Here is a 23,874-nt window from a genome sequence, read left to right as displayed (position 1 = left end):
GAAGACATGGACCAAAGAACAACGACACAATTTGTTTGTCTTTATTTTCATGATGCCTTCAATTTACCGGCCAAGCTGAATCCATAAAATACTGAGTTCACAGATTCAACCAATATCTATGAGGAGATGTATCTGTGCTGTCCTTAACAGATAATATATTTTCGACTATCCCAACCTTTGCCACAACATTTTAAACGGTTCATAGGCAAATAATATTTGTGTTTATGTGCCATTGAAACTTTTTTGTGCGCATAGCAGAATAGAGGACGCAATGCTTTCGAGAGAAAAAATGAGAATAAATTACTTTAGCCGACGGGCTTCCACTTCATTGGTAAAATTTGTATAGTTTCGTACCGCTGTGTTTAGTATTGTTTTTGTGCATTTTGCACCCAAAGAATCTCTTGCACAATAATAAATATTTACAATATTATATCTTACATTAACATATATTTACAATATTATATCTTACAGTATTATACCTTTAAAATATTCTATCTTTATGCGAATCAGCTTTGCTCACAGCAATTCGTTTTATTCTGAAAAATCCTCAATAGCAAAATCTCGACTAACCACAAGGTGATGAAGAAGTTTCTTGCGTTGCTGAGGCCGTGCAACCTTCACAAAAAGTTGACAGATGTAAGTCAAAGATGTGATTCTAGATGCGCATACATCTGCGGAAATTGAGTTCCTGTAAAATAAAAGTTTCTACTCTACAGCTAAACGGATGTAAAGAAATCCTTTCAAAACTTCGACGGTTACAGCGATATTTCATTTTCCATTGCCATTGATTTTCACAGAAAAAATAAAGCATTCAGTTCTCCGCTCTATTACCTAGAATATTTTCACACCAAATTTTGGTAACTGAAAAACGTTTTTAAAGAGATATCATTTGCTCAGGGCACTGGCACATTTTCAGGAACCACTGATACTAATTACCTTATGAAGGAAAAAAAATCACATTCTTTGTTGTAATGTATCCCTTTTGACTTTGTACATTTTGTTTCTCACAGGCGGAAGTTGTGGTAAATGGAAAAAGAAAAATTGTGTGGAAGAACCCTTCTTATCCAGGACCTGAATGGATGCTGGCGAGAACAGAAATAGTTCAAGACAAGAACTTCAAAGTGAGTTCGTTCTCGCTTTGCTTCGTTGAAAGATTACCCAAGAGTACATGTCATCACCATGAAAAAAAAGCTATTTTAAAAATTTTGCTCCTTTCAATAAGCAGCAGCATCAAAGATAGTTAGTTCTATATATGTTTACCCTACCTATTGATATCGTTTGCATCATGACATCGGGAAGTTGCATCTTCGTACGACAAAACGGGACCGCTCAGGCCGCAAGATGCTAGCAGTTGCCTGACCAATTTCTTTCTTGCTTAATGTGGAGTTGTTTTTCTTCAAGAACTTGGCGACATATCGCTTCCGCTTAGAAGGAGGAGGTCCTAGCTAGCACTCATGTTAACGTGGCAATGGATGAACTGGAAGAAAGGTGTACCGTGCTCTAGAGCTTGAAGTGAACAAAGGCACTTTTTGACGCCTTCGCTGCTCTAGCAGCAGGATAGCGTGTAAGGGATGTGTGTTTGTTTTTGAAATGGGAGTTACTGCTCATTAGCTTCTCACTGCAGCGCATCACCGTGTAGGTAGCAGAAAAGACTTATTAAAGGCACGTTTCGTAATTTTGATTATTAGAAAGCAAACAGCGGCTCCAAATCATTGAATATTATCGCTAAGGATCGCCATGCCATGATTATGCCGTCTCTTTTAGATAGTGTCGTGACGCTGGGGCTACGTCGACCCGGCCTTCACTTGGTAGCGTGCAGAGACTCGGGGTTGAAGAAGGACTGAATCTTCGAAGTTGGTAAAATATGTACAAGCAGGTTTACTGGCACTTTGAGAAAACGTATTTACAAGAATATTTACACGAAAAAGAAGGGTACATCAGCAAAATGACAAGCGTTAAGAGTTCATAGCGAGAAGCGACTGGATGAGCCGTTTACCCAGGGCCCAGAGCGACATTTCGTGCTCTGCAGCGTCCTTAAAAACCCCCTATGTCCAGCCCCTCTCTGAAGATGCTGACCAACCAAATCCAGGGCACGCCCCTCAGGTATCGGCATCCAATCGAACACATCACTGCACTGATGGTCTGAAGCACTGACTGGTCCGGCATTCATTCGTTGGGCGTGATCACTTGTTGGCGGGAAAAGCTTGGGAACGGCGAGGAGAGGAGGTACATTTCTATTCTTCAGCAAAGAAACCACAGGCTGGTTCTGACAAGGGGTTTTACTTCTCAGAAACCCGAGTGCACGTGGCGCCGCATAGGGCTCCCAACATGGTCCCTTTTCGACAATTGCAAATCTTTCCTGCATTCCCGGGAAATCACTTAATGGCCGTATGAGTCATGCTCCTTTCTTGTCCTGCACGTCAGCGGACATGTCACTCTGTCGTCTCCTTTGGATAGGAGGCATTCATCACTGGAAGATAGCACTTCTCGACTGGAAGGGTGAACAAAAGAAAGCACTTCCTGCTATTTCCCGCAGGGGGACGTTTCTTTGTGTTTTTCCAGACGTTCTCTTGACAGGGCCAATTTGGCATTTGCAGGTTGTCCACAAAGCAAAACATGCTTACAAAACAGGATTCCTGGAAACAGGCTCACTTAGAGCCATTGGACCATCACCACATATTCACAAAACTTATCCATGCCCACAGGCGAACAATAGAGCGCGCAATTGCGGATGCTTGGTCGTAACAATAGCTTCTTTTATCTGTGCAGTGCTACTCCCCCCCCCCCCCCTCCTCCCCCCATGACTTCCCTGACGAGATCCGCTAGTTGGCTGGTGACTTCTCTCTGCGATGACTCTGTTTGCATAGAGCTCTATAGATGGGGAGTAAACGGAGTAGCACTACGATTGGAAATGCCAGAAAGTGGCGGCAGTGAAAGAGAGCACTGTTTTACAGGGCTAGTTTTAAGCCACATTTTATTTGCTTTCTGTCTCACGCGAGCATTGGCGTTCACTTTTTTCTGTTTTCATTCCAGGTAGCTTTACGTGCGAAATTTGAGAACGACCATCGTCTTTCAATGAGTCTGGACGACATCGTTTTGCGCCCTGAGCCCTGCGCGCATACTGCAGAATGTGATTTCATAGACGACCTCTGCGGCTATGTGAACAAATTCATAGGCGATTTCCGCTGGCTCGTCGGGTCAGGTCGACTTGAGACACCTAGGATGCAGCCAAGCTGGCCGAGCCGTCAGGGTACGAAATCAATGATCTTCACGAAACTCTTCACAAAATCACGAAAACCTGATCACTGAGCACAATTACCTCTCTGTTATGGCGCTCCACGTTCGCCGACCACACAACAGCTTCGGTATCATTCAAAATCATAGCAATTTTGAGGAGGACCATTATTATCACGGCGACGGACACTAACCCGCATTTTCGAGTAGTACACTTTTTTTAGGGATTAACATTGAAGACTGCATCGTCATGAGTATCGTTCTTATTCCTTGGTTAAAAAATGAAACAAAGAACGTCAAATCGCGCCGAGTATTTTGTGCGCGTAGAACAACACGAACGCAGTGCGGTTTTACTTAGTGCGATCTATATTCAAGCTATATTCAAGGGAAGGAACAGCAGTTTACATTAGGTAGCGAAATACTGGAAATAGTAGGCGAATATGTCTACTTAGGACAGGTAGTAACCGCAGATCCAGACCATGAAAAGGAAATATCAAGAAGAATAAGATTGGGATGGAGCGCATTTGGCAAGCACTCGCAGATTATGACTAGCAGCTTACCGGTATCGCTCAAGAGGAAAGTGTACAACAGTTGCATCTTGCCTGTACTCACCTATGGGGCTGAAACGTGGAGGCTAACCAAGAGAGTTCTACTTAAGTTGAGGACAACCCAGAGGGCTATGGAACGAAAAATGGTAGGGGTAACATTAAGAGATAGAAAGCGTGCAGAGTGGGTCAGAGAAATAACTCAAGTTAATGACATTCTAGTGGAAATTAAGAAGAAGAAATGGACATGGGCAGGACATGTAGTGCGAAGAGAGGATAACCGATGGTCGCTGAGGGTAACAAACTGGATTCCAAGGGAAGGAAAGCGTAGCAGGGGGAGGCAGAAAGTTAGGTGGGCGGATGAGATTAAGAAGTTCGCAGGGGTCAAGTGGATGCAGCTAGCACAGAACCGGGTTAAGTGGAGAAATATGGGAGAGGCCTTCGCCCTGCAGTGGGTATAATCAGGCTGATGATGATGATGATGATGATGATGATATTCAAGCTTGCAGAAAGGAACTATCCAAAACCTTTTGCATCTATGCGACCGAATATGTTACTGGCTGATTGCTGGCCATATAAGATGAGCAAATAGTAAAGGAACATGAAAAAAACTTGCAGTAACGCCGGCGGTGACAAATCAGATATATTTGATATAATTTCAGTTACACGTTTTTTGTATAGTCAACCGTCTGCTCAGACTTTTTGATTTACTTCTGGGCGCTGAAATGAAACAGTCCATTTGCAGTGATGCCATGAGCTGAGCGCGTTCATGTAAATGATTAGTAAGTTTGGAAGCATATTAGCTGTGCACGTCATTGAAATCAAAACAAAACTTTTCGATCTCCTTACTGTGGATCCAGCACTTAAATTTGTGTGCAGGTTAATGAAAACAGAAATGCTCGAGCCTTGGTATGCATACTTTTAAGAATATTCCCACTTCTTTGTAGAACTTGTAAGCAGCATGCTCTCATGATCTAGATGTGTCATTTTATCTGTTTGCTGGTTCTGTACACCTCTAAACACAGGTCGGACGTCTTCCTTCGCCTACCTCGACCTAACAACGGGGAAAAGGAGAAATGATGTCAGCAAAGAATCCGAAAACATTAAGAAAGTGGGGCTGCTGAGTCCGCTCTTCCAAGTCAACGATGACAACACCGCTCTTTCAGTGGAGTACTTCAGGAGCGGACCAGGTGAGCCAGCACATGTCTTTATTCTTCATTTCATTTGTGACATTCGATATTATCACCGAAATGCAGAACCCTGGATAGGGCCACCAAATTATAAGATTACTGTGGTGTCTGATTTAGACAAGACGCATGACACGGGACCACGCAAGCGCAGTATGCAAAAAAACCCTCCTTTATTCGTCACTGTGAAGCCACTTATATAGGGAATCATATTGAATGACGATGACGATATGTACACTGAAAGAAACGAAACTGAAACACGAAATAAGGATTCAACACATACCTTAACCTATTTTGTTCAGCAACGCTGCGTTCTTATAGAACGTTTCCGACGCTATGTCTGAATTGTTTGGTTGTTGTTGTCGCTGGATGCACTAATAGATTGAATATTTGTTATTATCCTTGTGTTCTGAATATTACGTTGTCCCAGTCGGGGATGTGTCTGTGCCAGCATGTTACTACAAGCGGTTATACGATGCTGGGTTAGCTCTCACAACAAAAATAACGATCTACCAGAAACAGCTACTATTCTTAAACAATATGGCTTCATCCTATCACGGCACAGGTATACCATCTGTAATTAAAACCACTCAAGTCTGCTCCTCTTAAAAACGTCATCATAAAAACGCCCTGCTGAAGATGCATATTCCCGTCTTCAGTTCAGTTCAGTTCAGGCGTTCAGTCGTGTCCGACTCTTCGTGACACTATGGACCATGTCACGCCACGCTTTCCGGTCTCTCACTATCTTCTTAACATCACATAGCTTCATCTGCAATGCCTCGAGAATGCCATCTAACCATCGCGTTCGCTGCCTACCCCTTCTCCGGCGACCCTCAACCTTTCCCAACATCAAAGCTTTCTCCAGCGACTGCTCTCTTCTCATCAGATGACCAAAGTAGCTGAGCTTTAACTTTAGAATTTGACCCTCCAATGAGCAGTCAGGGTTTATGGTCGACAATATCGACTGATTTGATCTTCTGGCAGTCCAAGGAACTCTTAAGAGTCTTCGCCAGCACCACAATTCAAACGCGTCAATTCTTCGGCGGTCAGCCTTTTTCACAGTCCAACTCTCGCATCCATACATCACAACTGGAAAGACCATAGCACGGGTTATACGGATCTTGGTTGGTAGACTAATGTCTCTGCTCTTTACTAGGCGGTCAAGGCTAACCATTGCTCTCTTTCCCAGAAGCAGGCGTCTCCTAATTTCATGGCTGCAGTCTCCTTCCGAGGTAATCTTGGCGCCCAAGAATAGAAAATCTGTCACAGCTTCCACTTCTTGTCCATTGATGCTCCAGGACTTGATAGGGCAAGACGCCATGATCTTCGTCTTTTTAATGTTCAGTTTAAGCCCAAACTTCTCACTCTCTTCTTGTACGCGCATCAGAAGTCTCTTGAGTTCCACTTCACTTTCTGCCATTATAGTGGTATCATCCGCATATCTAAGGTTGTTGATACGTTTTCCAGCAATCTTCACTCCAGCTGAAGACTCGTCCAGACCGGCCTTCCTCATGATGCACTCTGCATATAGGTTAAATAGGCAGGGCGACAGTATGCAGCCTTGCCTCACCCCTTTCTCAATCGGAAACCAATCAGTAAGACCATGCCCAGTTCTGACTGTGGCCTCTTGCCCTTCATAAAGGTTCCTGAGGAGACAGATGAGGTGAATTGGAACTCCCATCTCTTGGAGAGCTTGCCACAATCTGCTGTGATCTACGCAGTCAAACCCTTTCGCATAATCAATAAAGCAGAAGTAAATGGGTTTCTGGAACTCTCTTGCTTTTTCCATGATCCAGCGAAGGTTGGCAATTTGGTCTCTAGTTCATCTGCCCTTGCGGAACCCAGCTTGCACGTCCGGAAGCTCCCGATCCACATACTGCTGCAGCCTACCTTGCAGGATTTTTAACATCACCTTGCTAGCATGCGAAATAAGCGCGATCGTGCGGTAGTTGGAACAATCTTTGGCACTGCCTTTCTTTGGAATGGGGATGTAAACTGACCTCCTCCAATCCTGTGGCCACTGCAGGGTTGTCCAAATCTTTTGACATAATGTATGCAGTGTGTTAACAGCGTCGTGGTTGAGGTTTTGAAGCAACTCAGCTGGAATACCATCAATTCCGCTAGCTTTGTTCTTAGCAAGGCTGGCTAAGGCCCATTCAACTTCACTCTTCAGGATGCCCGGCTCGAGATCAGAAATCACAACTGTCCTATGTTGGGTTTGCACATCCGGGTCCTTCTTGTACAGTTCTTCTGTGTATTCCTGCCACCTCTTCTTTATCTCTGAGGCTTCAGTGAGGTCCTTGCCTCGTTTGTCCTTTATCACGCCCAGCTTAGCACAGAAGCTTCCTTTGATATCTTTGATTGTCTTATACAGAGCTCTTGTGTTCCTTAATTGGCTGTTGTCCTCAACTGCTTGACACTGTATGTTCAGGAAGGCATTCTTATCTCTCCTTGCTATTTTCTGAAAATCCGCATTGAGCACCTTGTATCTTTCTCTTTCCCCCATACCTTTTGCCATCCTCCTTTCCTCAGCTATTTGCAAAGCCTCTTCAGATAACCAGTTTGCTTTTTTGCATTTCTTTTGCTTTGGAACTACCTTAGTAGCAACTTCTTGTATTATATCACGAACATCAGTCCACATCTCTTCGGGCTCTTTGTCTTCTAGATCTAATTCTTGAAATCGATTCCTCACTTCCACAGCATATTCTAATGGAATCTGATCCAGATCATACCTGAAAGGCCTTCTAGTTTTCTGCGCTTTCCTCAATCGAAGCTTAATTTTGGCAACAAGAAGCTGATGATCGGTTCCACAATCGGCCCCAGGCCTTGTTTTTACTGCTTGTATAGCGCTTCTCCATCTCTGCCGGCAAATAATATAATCGATCTGATTCCTGTACAGACCGTCCGGTGAAATCCATGTGTACAGGCGCCTCTTGTGCTGTTGAAAATGAGTATTCGCTATGGTCAGGTTGTTTTCTTGACAGAACTCTACTAGCCTCTGCCCGGCTTCATTTGGCTCGCCAAGACCGAACTTGCCTGTAATTCCGGATATTTCTTCACTCCCGACCTTAGCATTCCAGTCTCCTATGAGAAAAACGACGTCTGATGATGGGGTGCGGTCTAAAAGGCATTGTAGGTCCGCATAAAATCTCTCAACGTCAGCTTCTTCAGCAGCAGTGGTCGGTGCATAGACTTGGATAACTGTTATGTTGAAAGGGTGACCTTGGATCCGAAGTGATATCATTCGGTCGTTTTTGGGGTTGTACCCTAGCACTGCTTTGCCCATTCTTCTGTTTACTATGAGAGCGACCCCATTCCTTCTCTTGGATTCGTGCCCACAATAAAAGACATAATGGTCACCGGAGTTAAATTCTCCCATTCCGGTCCACTTGAGCTCGCTGATACCCAAGATATCAATGTTCAATCTGTCCATTTCTCGCTTGACGATATCCAGTTTACCTTGCGTCATAGATCTTACATTCCATGTTGCTATGTGATATATCTCCTAATTCCCGTCTTCAAGGCGTTATTAATCTCACAGAGCAATTGCGCCACAAGGCCGCAAACCTTTTTTTCCGTAACGCATCGCTGCGAATCGGTATGCAATGTCATGAAACTGGAATTTCAAGAAGGAAAATATTTCTGTACTCGTCCATCTCCATGAACAGGATAAAACGTATGAAAGAAACTTCAGGGACATTCAGGGACAACTCAGTTTCTCCACCTCACTGGGCACGATGCGACAGTGTTATGTCTTTATGTGAGTGGTTCGCCTTGCGTACCCTCGTTCGATTTTACGGCATACTTAGGAGATGGCAGTTCCGATGAAATCAGTGATAATTTAATGTGTTGAATACAATCTCTTCTAATGTATAGTTTCAGAGTATGTTTTTGAGCTGGCGCTTAGGACCACCCGGAACTGCACCGTGAATTGTAGTTTCGCTAAAAAAATGTGATCCGCCGGGAGCTTTCTAGCACGCTAGAAATTTTTCTAAGCTCAGAACCCAGAGGTGATTTTAAAACATTCGTCAGCTTTTTATATTGTGTTATAAAGAAAAAGCAGTTTTTATTCAACCCAATATAAGTTCAGGTACTTTCTCGCGAGCCCAGAGGAAATAGATGGTGCAATCAATTCCGGAATAAAAGCAATTTTTTTAACCGAACTGAATGGCATATTGTTGTCTTAATCGGTAACGTCCAGCCATCAGATATATGGCTGTAGAGGAGACCTCAATTTCCCACCAATGAACGTCCGTGCTGAAAGTATTTTTGTGCATCGGGATATAATATACCCACAGTGTTTCTCTCAAAATTTTACTTCCACATTTTGTTGCCTGTTGTTTAGGAAAGAGTTCTTTACTTTCGAGAAATTGTATCTGTTTAGGACGAACCGCTTCTCAACGTTCACTCATTGTTAACCAAGGCACTCCCAGTGAATTTTAAACGGAATATGTGATATATATGCCGCGACAAGACAAGAAAAGTACAGATCATGAGGTGTGAGCCGTGTGAGATGTCTTGCCAAATACTAGTTCGCTGATGCATGTCAGAAACATATAGTCGAAAGTTCATAACGTGGCACTGCAAAACATCTTACCGCAGCTTTGCTATAGCGCTTATACAATAGGTAACGATGGAAAATGCGCTCTTTTGCTTCAGTCAGAATATGTCTGTGCCAGGGATTTGACTATTGCAGCTTATGTCTGGCAAATATCCACCTCACCTGGGATTGATATGCTTCTTACTCCTTTGCAGATATTTCTTCGGCAAACCTATCCGTATCGTGCTATGGAAGTGATGGCACCACCAATGTGCAGCTGGCTCGTGATTTGGACGAGGTCACGGCCTGGACGACTGTAAATGTGAAGCTTAAGCGGGGCACCAACTGTCAGCTGGCGTTGTGGGTGGCGCGAGGTGACGGAGCAAAAGGAGCGATGGCCATCTCAGCTGTAAAAGTCACAACATCGAAACCAGGTATAGGCAAACAGAGCTGTGATTCCTAAAATTTGGATCGGCAGTGGTTGTACTGCTTACAGCGGAGCACCAACGTGCAAACGAGAACTGCGCATTTTGATGTAAGGCTGATAGCTTATTTAAATATGATTGCGATTTGCATACTTCTGACACTTCAAAGCTGTTGCTCTACTGGCACTCTCATCTTTAAACTTCCAATTTGACCAAAAGGCATTATTTAGGCTGTTTTATAGGAGTATAGATCACTTTTCAGCATGCCCGAAGGTGCATGATTCAATGTTTTGTGCAGAAATATATTGCTTATAAGGTTTACGTTGTGCAATAGGAAGTGCAAAGTTTATATCATATAATAAAACTCGCTACTCCGAATTTGATTTCCTGAGTGATTTTTTCAATACAAAATGCAATACACATGGCATCTTTGTAAATCGATCAACCGACAAGGCGGATATAAACTCCAGGAATAATTTTCATCGTAAAATCTGTACTAGCCGAATATAAAAATCAACTTTTGTTCCGTTCCGTTCGAATGCTTGTTTATGTTGACATCCTGAAGGCCTTTGAATCATCATCTGAGTTGTACAATGTGGAATGTGCAACGCACCTGTGTGCCGAGGTATGAACGTATAGTATTTCAACTCAGCGTCTAGTAACATATACGAAACACTGGCTGTCGGGATGGATCTCGTCGCTGCTGCGGCGCAGCTGTTAGCGTGTTGCCCTCTGCCCATTTTTTATTATTTTTTTTAACTCTAGGCAGAAGAATTAGGAATTCCGTGTATATGGTGTTGCTTCACTGGGCGCCGGCATTTGGGTTCATGGAATTTGACTGCAACGTGTTTATTGCACAGCCAAGGCGTGAAAATAGCTCATTTAATTGATCGCGCAACTTTCGGTTTGCATAAATTCTCCTTCAAATCTTGTATTAAACAATCAAAATGACACAGACGAACTGAAATAAAATACCTATGCGAGAAAGTATGGAATGAGAACGTAAATAATAACCTCGAAATATAGTTGTGAGTATCCAAGCCTATTGTAATGCTTGATCCCTCTACAAATTTAAGGATATATATTGGCAGCGCATGTAATGCGAAGGCACGCTGTCTAACTGTAGTCAAGGTAACGGACCTGCAGCAAGAAAAGGCAGCCTAACAAGATGCAGGAATAACAGAGACGAACGGATGAGAATAGAAATTTTGACTGGCGTAGTTCGCTCAGGGCCGCTTACTTTGAGCAGGTATTGAACACCCCTTTGCCTAGCAGTGGCTCTAGTATAAGGAGAATGCTGATGATGATAATTACTGCAAAATAGTTCTCTGCGCACTTTATAATAAACGTGAGTGCAATTAATCTAGTGAGTAGAGTAACACCAGCGCCTATATTACGTTTCTATTCTGCAGCCCTGCGTTCAAGGATGAAGCATCCAGTGGAAAGAAACCTAGTTTGAGCTTCAATAATTCTTTGTTCCACTACTGCGCATGGAGTGCGTAAAATGAAGCACATGGTGTTCTGTTTAATTAAAACTACAGTGTTTGCAAAGCTTTAGGGTCCAGCTAGGTTACGCAAATTCATTTAGCGGAGGTCCCGAAACTTTTATGAATGGGGCGCGACCAGGATTTTACTTTCATGAAATTTATCCAACAGCAAATTCATTACAGAATGCACTTTCTGGCTCATAATCAAATCCCTCGAATTCCAAACTTTGAAAAACGGCAAGCACATTTACAAAAGGAAGAAAGTGACAGAGAAATAAATCACAAAAAAGCTTTATGTATTTGTTTGCTTGTTTGTATTTGTTTGTGTCCGCTCTGGGCAAGTACATGCATTTCAGGAAATTACAAAGACTCGCCCCCTCCCCCTCCCCCCCCCAAAAAAAAAAACAATTACTAAGATGGTTCTCGTTTTGCCCACTGAGAGTTTGTCAAAACCGTATATTTGCTGAATATTGCATGTTCATTGCAGATGCATGTTTAATATTTATCCTTTTGTCAAGCTTGCCTGCTCGGATGAGAAGCTGTGCAATTAAAACGCTATCCAAAACTATACATATGCAGCTGTCACTTGTACCGTGCCACCTTTTGAGCGCCATTTTGTTTAACCGGTTCATATTAAGCAGATAGCCATACTTTGCTTTTGGCCTTAACAATAGCTTTAGCAGTAGCTCGTTGATCGCGTTATCTTCTACGCCCTGGTTATGCATCGTTTATGGTTTATATTCAGAGCCACGTACTAAATTTATTCAGCTACAAGCATTGCGATGTGCCGAACAGACCTCCCATTTGTTTACCCGGATTCGAACTGTACTAATAAATGCATAGCGGGTGGAACAGCGCGATGAGACGAAACACACAAGAAGAGAAGCACAACAGACGAGCGCTCGTCTGTTGTGCTTCTCTTCTTGTGTGTTTCGTCTCATCGCGCTGTTCCAACCACTATGCAACTGTACCAACTCACCCAACTGTCCATCCTAACGCCCTAATAAAGGCTAGTTTATTGCTTTTCTAAACACAACATGGCGCAATAGTAGCTGCAAGATTTTGCTTGTTGCACAAGCAGATAGTAAAAATAGAGACTTCAGTACTTCATTATGCTTTGGGAATATAAATATTTATCGAAATGAAGAAAGTTAGAGGAATCAAAGTGTTGAAGAAGGTAACGTGATAGTGTGTCAGCTAGAGATGCCAGCTGCACAGTTGTTGGCTTCGAGTGGTGCCAAAATATTCTTCTTAGTCCTCACTGGAATGCTAAATAAATATGATTTTTTTTTCAGACATAAAGCCCTTGCCGCCTTCAGATTCTCCCAGTGAGTACTGTTTATTTTAAAAGCATTATTCCACTATATCTATATATATGTATATGTAACAGTTTTTTGCAAGCAGGTACAATCTGCTTCTATTATATGTATTTGGTTTCAGCCGTTTATGCATTAGCACCATGCATGCAAAATGAATCCTTGTTTTCTGCTATGGTATTTCGCTTTCATCGTTTTGGATTTCAGCTCACTGCACATTCGAAGATGGACACATGTGCGGCTGGACGCAAACGATTGTGCCCCAGAAGTTCCTTAAATGGGCTCTCAATGATCCATCGAAGAAGATCCCCGTTTTCCCACGTTTTGACCACACAGTGAAGGCTTACAGAGGTGAGAACAGCCAACTGTCCAAGAAAACCGTCTTACATCTGTTTAAGAGAACAATGAGCAGCCACATGACAGAGTATAAGCTAGCTGCTGTATTTTTCAAGGAGCATGAAAGAAACATGAATCATACAACTAAATAGCTTCCGTCACTTTGGAGTTCAGGTGCATGGCTAAAATAAAACAGGTAATAGAGAGTATGTATTTAAGCCTTAGCCAGCTTTGCTATTGACTTAAGAGCCTGGTGAATCCGGAACCCGACTTATTTACACGGCATGTATACGGCTGAGGGCCGGCCGTTAAAATAGCTGTCACAGTACAGACATGAATCTACGCAAATATGATACCGTGGCTGGGTGTGTGTCTTCCACCAGGAGACAGCCAGTTTCGAGGATATTTGCAACGGGTGGAACTTTTCTGCGTGTGGTTTTTATTATTGGTTTCGCAAGTACGCCTTACCTAAGGCACTGACATGCTGTAGGTCGACCGTACGGCCATAGAGATAACAAATTTGTCTGGTCTAACTTATTGAGCTCGTTCTGTCGAAAAGGTGTAGAAGTCGTGTAACCTGCGTTTGAAAAAAAAAAAAAAACGTGCCAGTAAAAACAGACAGATGGTATAGTATCAAAATGTATTCAAGCGACGGCGTAAATCTTTAATAGTGGTGCATTTAGGTCATGCTTCCAATTTAGTTTTCATCTTCTAGAGAAGTGTAAGGCTAGTCCATGGTGAGGATTTAGATCAGTCCATCTTCGTTGTATGCTCCTAGTTGTAAGTGTAACTGTCCACCAAGCACTGAAGCCATATGCTGCACGTTCGTTTGCCCCAAAATAGTCAACTTCAAGACGTTTACTACTTCGACAAACTCGTTGCCAGTCTCTCAATGCGAAAATTGGCGGAATGAAATAGCGCTAATAAATGCGCCATCGGGTAGATTAAACTAAGATTAAGCTTCCTCCTTTTTTGTTTTTCCCGCACTGCAAAACGTAATAGCGCCTTTTGGGCTGTTTAGGCTTTAATTACTCGACGCACTGCCGTACATAATTAGGGCGGAAACACACGCAAGACCACGTTAACAAACCAACGAAGTTCTTGTGCTATACTATTGCTCTGTACCCACTCTGAGATTATTCAACAGAGGTGCAAACATGATTAGCGTTTCCTAATAAAAATGTGTGAGCAATATAATTCTTAAGAGAGCCGAAAAAGTCGACACTGCCTCGCATTTCTTTATTTCATGGCAGACATCATAATTCCAAGAAAAAATAGCAGGACTGCGCCTAAGCCTGCATAAGAGCGGAAATGACTAAAGCAATTTACAGGACTATCTTCATTAACAGTATCGAAATTGACATCGCTACTGTCATAATCATGACTCTTGCAACTGTCATCTATACCAACTAAATGTACCGTCATTGTCATTACTACTAAAATTATTATCCTTCTCACTGTCTGCAACGTCATTGCCATCGCTACAGCCATCATTATCATTATTGTTAACTGTATTGTCCATGCCATCTCTACTACCATTTTCACACTAGAGAAGGAGATTTAGGATCTGTTTCTGACGAGCTCGGCGTGGAGTACAGGTTTGCCCACTCGGCTTGTAATTGGAGGGGTGGTGGTTAAGTCCCCATTGGAGACAGATTTTTTTTTATTTATGTGTCACTTTTTGCTGATTTTCTGCGCGAACCCTTCCTTCTGCACTATCCATTAGCCAAGGAAGGCTTTCACCTTAATTATGAGAAATTTAATTCGAGAAGGAAGATACCTTAGCAAAGATCATACTTACGTTCACTGCGAGCACGACGCCGTGGTGAATTTCATGTAAATTATCACAAACACAATTCATGTACCTGCGAGGCAATAGCTAATGTTTCAAATTTCTTGCCCGTGAGTTAGAACAGCATTCATTATGTATTTTAGTGCTTCGGCAAAATTAATTCATCAATTCTGAATCCTCAAGAAATGCTTTCCGCAGCATCTGAATTTTCGAGCATCAGACGTGCCATACCTTGAAGGGGCAGTTCCCACATTTTGAGTGAAACATGAACCTTTTTCCCTGTAATATGAAGGTCGATAACAGCCAAGGACACAAGCGTTGCTGAATTAAAATCTTCTGAAGGAAATCTTTCAAACTCTCTAGACAGACGCACGTACTCTACAAAGCTGCCCTCCTACTACCTGCTCCGTCTGAAAAGCAAGTAAAAGAAGTGTTTTCACTACCCTCGGAAACAGCGGTTTGATTCTGCTGTGAAGCCTTTTTAGAGGTGGCAATCCTCCGCTTTCCAGCCGGTGCGAACACGGCTCAATCTCCAACATGACAGCGCTCACTGACCACACATTTAAAAGGTACTGCCTCCATCTAACCGGCAGCGCCTGCCCCGCTTCTCCCCAGTAGGCTTGACGCCGTGCAGCCAGGAGAGAACCGCCATGCAGCGTCGCGCGATTACATTTAAGATTGGGTTTTCAGTGCTTCGATCAACTCGTGCTATTTGGTTATGAGAGATGTATTATTTATGGTGGGATTTCTTCGCTCACATTTTTTTATTCTCAAAAGCCGTGCATCGTCTATGAAGTGTTGTGCCTGGCCAAAGCCGCCCAGAAATTCAGCCGGACGCCAAACTCCTTCGGCGAACGCCTCCTTCACAAACTCTGGATGCTTCTCTGCAAAGCACCAATGCACTGGAGGCGAGCCGTACCAAAGGGAGTGAAGCGACGTGTTTCAACATGAGCTGAGCGTCCAGACAGCACGGCGCCGTGGCCCTGACGGTGAACCCCTTCTCGCCCCGCGGCATATTTGAAGCGAGAGCGCAGCGAGCTCTCCCATTGGCCCTGCGAAAGTGCTGCCGTCGGATTGGACCATTTTGAGCGTCAACGGTTCTCGGCGACGGAGTCTCAAGTGCTTCCGTTCGAGACTCCGAGTGTGAGTTCGTCACGAGCGTCCATCGGGAGCAGTTCGCCCCCTGACAGTGCGGACGCGGCGGAATCTCCCCGGCCGTCGCTGCGCGAGAACAGTCGCGTATGGCTATGTTAGCTTTCGGCCCCAGAGCCGATCTTGTTGTGTAAATGCATGTAAATAGTGTATAAAGCCTTTTCTTCATCTCACCAACGCCGACTCGGATTCATCGCTACCGCCCAGGGAGCTGACAGCCCTCGTTCACGAAACGGGTGACGAGCGCTGCGTTACCAACTCCTTGGCACAACCCTGTTGACGGTGGGCTACTGTGTGATAATCCCACCGGCACAACATTGGATGGCAGCTGCGGGATTGACCGGCGTCAGGCACCTCGGCGCGGTGTGTACCTGAAGTTTCCCTCAAACGCCAGACTTCTCTAACACACAGGGTAGCTTAGAGAAAGGCTGAGCGTAGCATTGTGTTAACCTTGCGTGTTTCAAGCCTACAGGAAGTGTTTTGAAAACCAGGGGATGCTAAGAGGAGAATCAGTGTGAGAAAGGCTTGCGCATCTCTTGCTAGGAGCGAGATAGCGAACGTATAGTACACTATTCTAAAAAAGCAATCAACAAGAGGCCGGTGTAAAAGATGGAGAGTTACAAGGTCAAAGAACTTCTCCAAATTTGTGATGAGTTGGGCATCGATTTGGGCTCAGCGAAAAGAAAAAAGGATATTCTTGAGATCATGCAGGCAGAGGAAGTGACGGTTGAGGAAGCCGCAGAGGCCTGGGATGATATTCAAGAAGAAAAGGGGAGGAGGAAGCCAAAAGTCTAGAACGCGAAAAGCGGTTTTCCCGCTTAAAGAAGCTTATGCAGCTCGAGCTTTCGGCACACGGAAAAAGTGTTGAAAGGCATAAAGCTTCAATTGCCATTCAAGGTAACAGTTCGAAGTCGCGGGAGGGTCTGCAACCGTTCCTCATCGCCGAGGATATGGCAGAGTACTTGGAAGATTTCGAGCGTGTCTGCAAAAGTAAGCGCTTCGAGCGAGATACTTGGGCAAAAAAATTTGTAGCTATTCTCTCCGCTGAAGCGTCGGAAGAAATTAAGCAATTGGTAGGCGACCGCTTGAAAAATTACGATGAACTAAAAGAGTCATTGCTGATACGATATCAGATAACGCCTCATGATCTCCGAAAAAGATATGAGAGCGAGAAACATTGTTACAAGTCGTACTTTGATTTGGCGTATCAGTTGAAAGCCGATGTAACCGAATGGCTAGACAGTCAGGAAGTCTCGGAGCAAATTGTGCTTGCACCTGAGAATGAGACACAGCTTGGGGAAGCGGTCGAGCAACGCGATAGAAGCAGCGAGCTGATCGAGTCTCGAACAGAAGTGTCTAGGGTTACCTTGGTCGAGCCACTGGCAGCTGAGACGGTTGGAGCCGACTCCATCGGCGAGAAATCCGAAGTGACACCGTCCTGCACGCATTCCCACGTAGCTGTAAGCACTCCACCAATCGAGAGTGAGGAATTGGCAGTAAATCAACCGCCTGACAACTCAGAAGCAGAAGCTGTCAAGCGTGGCGGAGATGTAGTCAAGCTAGTAGACGACAAATTGGCAATTTCCGAAGTCAGGGTCGACGTAGATCATGACACACAGAAAGACGAAGTGCCGTTCATGGAAACTGCGCAGCCCACGAGTGGTGAAGAGCGAAGGCAGGCCCATGACGCGGACGCTGTCGAGAACCACACCTGTGAAGTCGACAGCGAGCGACTAGACTGGAGCCAGGCATCTTCCTGTCCTGACGCGCTCAATTGTATTGGCGAAAACAACCCTGGTGCGAACATGGACCTCACGCGATTCGAAACGCCCCAACTATCAGACGATCTTGATCATGCGCCGGTTAGCGCTGAGCGATGCGGCACACCGGCGGATCAGTGTAACTTGAGTGGCGAGCCTGCAGACGATATGCCTAGCTCTGGGGCTGGCGTGAGCGAGCCTTGTCCTTGTTCGGACACGACTGGCAGTGAGTCACGCGCTGCTGGCCGCGATGCAGGCGCGGCGCCGCACTCCGACGATGTCGGCGCCATATTAGCTCCGGTTACCAGCAGTTTGAAAGAGCTGGCACCAAAAGAAAGAAAGAAAAAATTCAAGTGCAGCCGCCGAAAAGAGCGAAAAGGCAGGTGCATGAAAGAATGCTGTCACCGAAAGGTGAGAAAACGCAAACGATCGCGAAAGGAAAAGAAACGGCGATCTCAGCGGCACAAATGCACCCTTGCTGAGAAAACGTACGATTGGTGCGGCAAGCGTAAGGAACGAGACAGATCGTTAAGCAAAGCGAGCAACTTGTGCACGTCTGTTCTTTCACGCATAAAGTGGAAAGAAAGGTCTCGTAGAGAAATGGACAGCCGAGGCTGTGGCGGAGGGAGGAGAGCCAAACCGCCCGAATACTGCTTCGCGTTCTGCCGATTGCGGAAGAGAGCAGCACAATGCGAACTCGGACGCTTTGAGTCGTGCATTCGAGACATAGCTACCTTCGACGACCATTTCGTCGCTAATGGTAATGTTGTAGACAGATCGGGGCAAAATTGAATGACCTCCTTGCTTCCTCAGTTGTGGTTTACGGCCCAAGTGATTTCAAGGAGACTCTTTTCCATTACTGATCATTAATTTTCTATCCAATTTAATGTATACCATTAATGTGCAAAATTGTTGTTTGAACCTTGTGTACTGCATCCTATACACTTGTCTCTTGTTGTAGTGGGAGCAAAAATGGGACAACAATTTAGCTAACTGAATTTGAAATTTTGCCTCTGTCTGGTGTTTGACGGGTGACCGAGGGTACTTGCTTGTGTTGGGTGTTGCCTGTTTTCGGTCGGTTTTGCAAGCGGCAGAAAAGTCTACCGTTACCAGTGGCGAGTGGCAAGGGCACCGGAGCGACCCGAGCGAAGTTGATCGGCGTGTCCCGGCAACAAGGCTGTCGGCAGAGATCCTGACCTGGCGAGTGGAACCCGAGGCACGCGAGGCTACCTGGCGCCCGGACACTGTACGTGAGCTTGGAGGAACCTGGCGAACGAGCGCGCCCGGCATCCGAGCCACATGCGAGCAGCTCGTCTTGCCGGCGCATTGTCTGATGGCGGGGGTGCTGTTGTGCCTGGCCAAAGCCGCCCAGAAATTCAGCCGGACGCCAAACTCCTTCGGCGAACGCCTCCTTCACAAACTCTGGATGCTTCTCCGCAAAGCTCCAGTGCACTGGAGGCGAGCCGCACCAAAGGGAGTGAAGCGACGTGTTTCAACATGAGCTGAGCGTCCAGACAGCACGGCGCCGTGGCCCTGACGGTAAACCCCTTCTCGCCCCGCGGCATATTTGAAGCGAGAGCGCAGCGAGCTCTCCCATTGGCCCTGCGAAAGTGCTGCCGTCGGATTGGACCATTTTGAGCGTCAACGGTTCTCTGCAACGGAGTCTCAAGTGCTTCCGTTCGAGACTCCGAGTGTGAGTTCGTCACGAGCGTCCATCGGGAGCAGTTCGCCCCCTGACAGTGCGGACGCGGCGGAATCTCCCCGGCCGTCGCTGCGCGAGAACAGTCGCGTAAGGCTATGTTAGCTTTCGGCTCCAGAGCCGATCTTGTTGTGTAAATACCTGTAAATAGTGTATAAAGCCTTTTCTTCATCTCACCAACGCCGACTCGGATTCATCGCTACCGCCCAGGGAGCTGACAGCCCTCGTTCACGAAACGGGTGACGAGCGCTGCGTTACCAACTCCTTGGCACAACCCTGTTGACGGTGGGCTACTGTGTGATAACCCCACCGGCACAACATTGGTGGCAGTTGCGGGATCCACTGGCACAACCCTGTTGACGGTGGGCTACTGTGTGATAACCCCACCGGCACAACAGAAGTCAAAGCTGGATATATGTCACGTTAGGGGTACGCAAAAACTGCCACATAGTCATTCCTTTGTCGTTTTTGATTCACAGCCACACTTGAGCAAGCCTAAGCGTTTCTCTAACAGAAATTACGACTGAAGCAGCAATGATTATGTCGCAGTTTTTTTACCCTTCACGAGACTTGCAGTTCACTTTCCCGTCATAGACATGGTTCGCCTCTTGAAATGAAGACCGATAGACGGCGAGGAAATTTGATTTTATATCATTCAATATGAAGGGGGGGGGGGGAATACAGTTTGGTGATTAAAGGAAGGAAATACTAGTATAATTAGGATACCGAAAACTGCAAGCAAATGTTGATATCTACACAGCTTCAAAGCATATTTCAACGCAAAGGTGCTACAAATTCACGAGTATACCTGCTCATGCCAGCATCTGAACTCTTCTTTCTCTTACAGGACGCTTTATTTTTGCCTCGAAGACGAATAACGAATTTTCAGTAGCGAGTCTAGAAAGTGCCGAAATGGACATCGATGCAAGCAAAGGCGCCTGCTTCAGCCTCTGGGTGTTTACTGTCCACGCAAGGCATAACAAGTGAGTAGCAAGACAAAGTCGAGTACTGATAGTAAATATTACAACTAAGGCAAGTCAATATAGTTATACATAAGAGAGATGTCTAAACACACTCGCTTTGCCATTCCAAACCGGTACCTGGGATTTAAAAACATCTCTGATGAATGACCTCTAACTTGAAACGAAGCCTTTTGAAAACGCAACTTGGCTTTAGCGCATATGAGGTAAAAGAGTTTATTTCAAGCCAGCACCTGAATTTGTTATGCCCTCCTAATGCTAGGGCAGGGTGAATATACTTTCCACATAGCCTAAGCAAGATCACTTATCACAGTGGCTTGTTTCACAGCGCTCTTTTCATTAGCACGCAGAAATGTGCCACCTAAAGTTTTTTTTTTTTTTTTTTTTTTTTTTTTTTACCGCAAATCTTTAATAACTAGATAAAAGATTTTGCAAAAGTTTGGTATTCATTTATAAAGATGTGATTTAGAAGTTTTATTGTTTACTTTAATGCACGAGTACTTTTCAAATTTCACTCAAATATATTGAAGAGGCCGATTTTCAGGGGAAAGCGTAAACATATTACTGTAAACAATAAAAATTACGAATAATATTTAAAGATATGTGAAGCGTATATATCACACTTTATTACTTTCATCCATAGTTGCTCGAGGAGGAGGAGGAATGGGGAGGGGGAAATGGTCCATTGTTTTCTCCAGAAACGTTCCTTGAAAAGACCTGCATTACCTTTGAAAACCATTGTCAGTATCGTCTACCTTTATTGCATAAGGTGCAGAAAATTATGTAAAGTAAAAGCCTTTCAGTTTTTTGGAGGACTGCTGTGAGGTTACAACATCCTTTTCATGCGTAACTTCTGTTTGGGGCAGCTTCGCCGTGTTCATAGGAAACAAGGCCATCTTCCACATGAACATTCGAGCAAGTCATCGCTGGGAACACGTTTTGATTGATTTCAAGAGGCCTGCAGGTAAATTCAAGGTAAGTCTCATGCTGAAATTTATTCTATTGAAACTTCTTTACACTAGTAAAAGGAAATAATATTATTTAGCATAGGGGCAGTCTTGTGCATCTTGACAGTTATCATTAGCAGGCTCTGCTAGCAATCTCAGCTGTTCAATCCTGCTGTTACAGAAACGCTGTGTGGACGATTCTTTTGTGCACGATCATTCTAATTTTCACTACACTACGTGTCTTCAAAGCCTTCGCTAGATTTGGCCTTAAATTCACTCAGCCGCCTAAATCCTAGAGCAATTATAAATTTCTTGCGTTAACCTTCTCCTGCATGAATTAAACACAAAAGATGAAAAAATTATTTTTCGCCCAAAAATATCATACTAGGCCTTAAAGATTACGCAAAAAAAAATTTCAAGTAATCAAAACCTTCCATAATATATTTTCTTTGCTTCCTCTTATGAGGACAAGAGGCCGTGATCCGCTCTAGGTAACTGGCTGAAGTGCAGAACAACTTAGTAATATACTCTAAAAAATATGAAGCGCTCATATCAGAACAGGAAAAGAGAGAACAAAGGAAATTGAAAGGATGACGATGGTTTTTGATCACTCCGCTTACGCACAGTAGAAACATTCGGTGCACTCGGTGCAGAGAGGGACGTTGCAGCTAGCTTAGAGGTAACATGTCTTCCTAGAGCAGGAAGTACAACGACAGCGGCTGGGCTACTTCTGGAAGCTGCTCTTCGGGAAAACACCCTTTCCAGACTGACATGGTGGAACAAACTCTTTATAGAAGCTAGCTAAGGATCGGGAGATTCACAGCCTTGTCGCTTTGAGCTCTGCTGCTTCAACGCGGAATATGAGCGCTAGAAATACGACTTCGAAACTCAAGTTCGTCGATATAATGTCCCACGCCTTTCTCCGATCTCCATAATATCCAGACGTTCGCAAATGCCGCATTTAGTAGACGGAAGAATATTCTCAATTAGCGTCTCTTTTTTCTGTCATGATTTGTGTACTTGGCAAACAAAGAATACCTGAATTTGACAGCGCCTATGTGTCCATTGCAGAACTTCCACAAAATACGGCCTGGTAAAATCCATTACGTTGCTTCGTTTCCGGTTTTGTCTCTTCGCCTTCAGGGTCCCGTCATACATTGCTGGAACTAATCTGAACAAGGGAGTTGTCCAACCATTTTGGCACCATAATGTTTTCTGCTAATCTGCAAACTGATTTGTTTCTCTTCTGAGTGAGCTTTAGCTTTTTATATGCTCCTTGCAAACGGTTGGCACATAACTCTGTAAACATTACTACACCATTTCGGAGTTTTGCATACGAGGGTGACAGATGTGACGCAGTTTTCGGCATAAATTGCTTATGAATATTTCCTCCACGCCCCTCAGACAGCCTGATGAAAACATATTCTCTTGCAGCCTTGGCTCAGCCGTCGCTTGCTTCCTGATACACACGGTTGGCACATGTCCCTGTAAACAATATTACGTCGTCTCGTAGTTTTGCATACGAGGGCCAAAGATATGACGAAGTTTTTGGCCTAAAATTTTTATGAATATTTCCTCCAAGGCGCTCAGACAGCCTGATGACAACATATTCGCTTGCAGCCTTGGCTCAGCCGTCGCTTGCCTTTTGGTACATTTCAAAACAATAAATGTAGCCAGCCACTCTTGCCCTCACACACACAGTGAAGCCGCAGTGCTTTGTATTACATGAAAGGTATTGCTTTATTGTAGAGCTTGCCTTGAATGAAAGGATCGTCTCGTCCACGGATTGGTATTTGTGCCACTGTCGTACTGTTGTATTTGAAACGAAGAATTATTTAAAGATCCTCGAAACGATTCCCATGCATTGCATCCGCTACAATTTCCATCCCGAGACCAGATGCTGTTGACCAGTAATTAATTCCTCATTCTCGTCTATTTCACGTAAGCTATCACAGTGCACAAGACGAGAGAGGCTTTCACCTCTGGCAAAGTCAGCGGCAGGTTTTCTTTGCCTTATTGAACTCGACATACCGCCGTTGCAATGGTGGGAGCTTCGCGAACCTTCGCATCACTTGCATTCCGACGAAGTCTGCTTTACAGAAGCAATCTTGACAGGAAATTTAATAGGGTTGAAAGAATGAGTGAACAAATGTGACAAAAAAAAAGCCGGGCTCGGACAGTGCGTGCACCTCGGTGACTGACTGATTAACGTATGCTGCACATGATCTATGGAGCGATGCGTCGGTACCGGCGCATTTCCTACGAGATGGTCATCATTAGGAACATTATTGTTGGACTGCTCAATGAAATCAGACGGCGGAAAAAAAACCTTTTCTCTTCACTGTACCGCCGTGTCATGTAAATGTTCCTAGAACATACGGCATTGTGTGTGAGATCGTATGGTGTATTCACTTTGGCAGCAGCTAGTCCGTCCATCGGTTGACTCCGCGAGCTCCTCATACCCGTGCTTTCGT

General features: G+C 44.6%; 1 protein-coding gene across 1 annotated transcript in view; it reads left to right on the top strand.

Moving 5' to 3' along the window:
- Window positions 1–1,064: 1,064 nt before the first annotated feature.
- The window catches only part of LOC146193376 (MAM and LDL-receptor class A domain-containing protein 1-like), a 204,074-nt gene continuing 181,264 nt past the window's right edge, over window positions 1,065–23,874 (top strand). The window contains 7 exon segments of the mRNA XM_084600530.1: window positions 1,065–1,121; window positions 3,034–3,250; window positions 4,805–4,969; window positions 9,722–9,940; window positions 12,942–13,085; window positions 20,321–20,456; window positions 21,320–21,428. Of these exon segments, the coding sequence (XP_084456656.1) occupies window positions 1,080–1,121; window positions 3,034–3,250; window positions 4,805–4,969; window positions 9,722–9,940; window positions 12,942–13,085; window positions 20,321–20,456; window positions 21,320–21,428 (1,032 nt within the window). The 5' untranslated portion in view covers window positions 1,065–1,079.

The sequence above is a fragment of the Amblyomma maculatum genome, chromosome 4 (assembly GCF_055883805.1).
Source record: "Amblyomma maculatum isolate TAMU_Amacu chromosome 4, ASM5588380v1, whole genome shotgun sequence".
In the NCBI taxonomy this organism is placed as follows: Eukaryota; Metazoa; Arthropoda; class Arachnida; order Ixodida; family Ixodidae; genus Amblyomma; species Amblyomma maculatum.
This window is presented reverse-complemented; position numbering and strand designations above follow the sequence as displayed.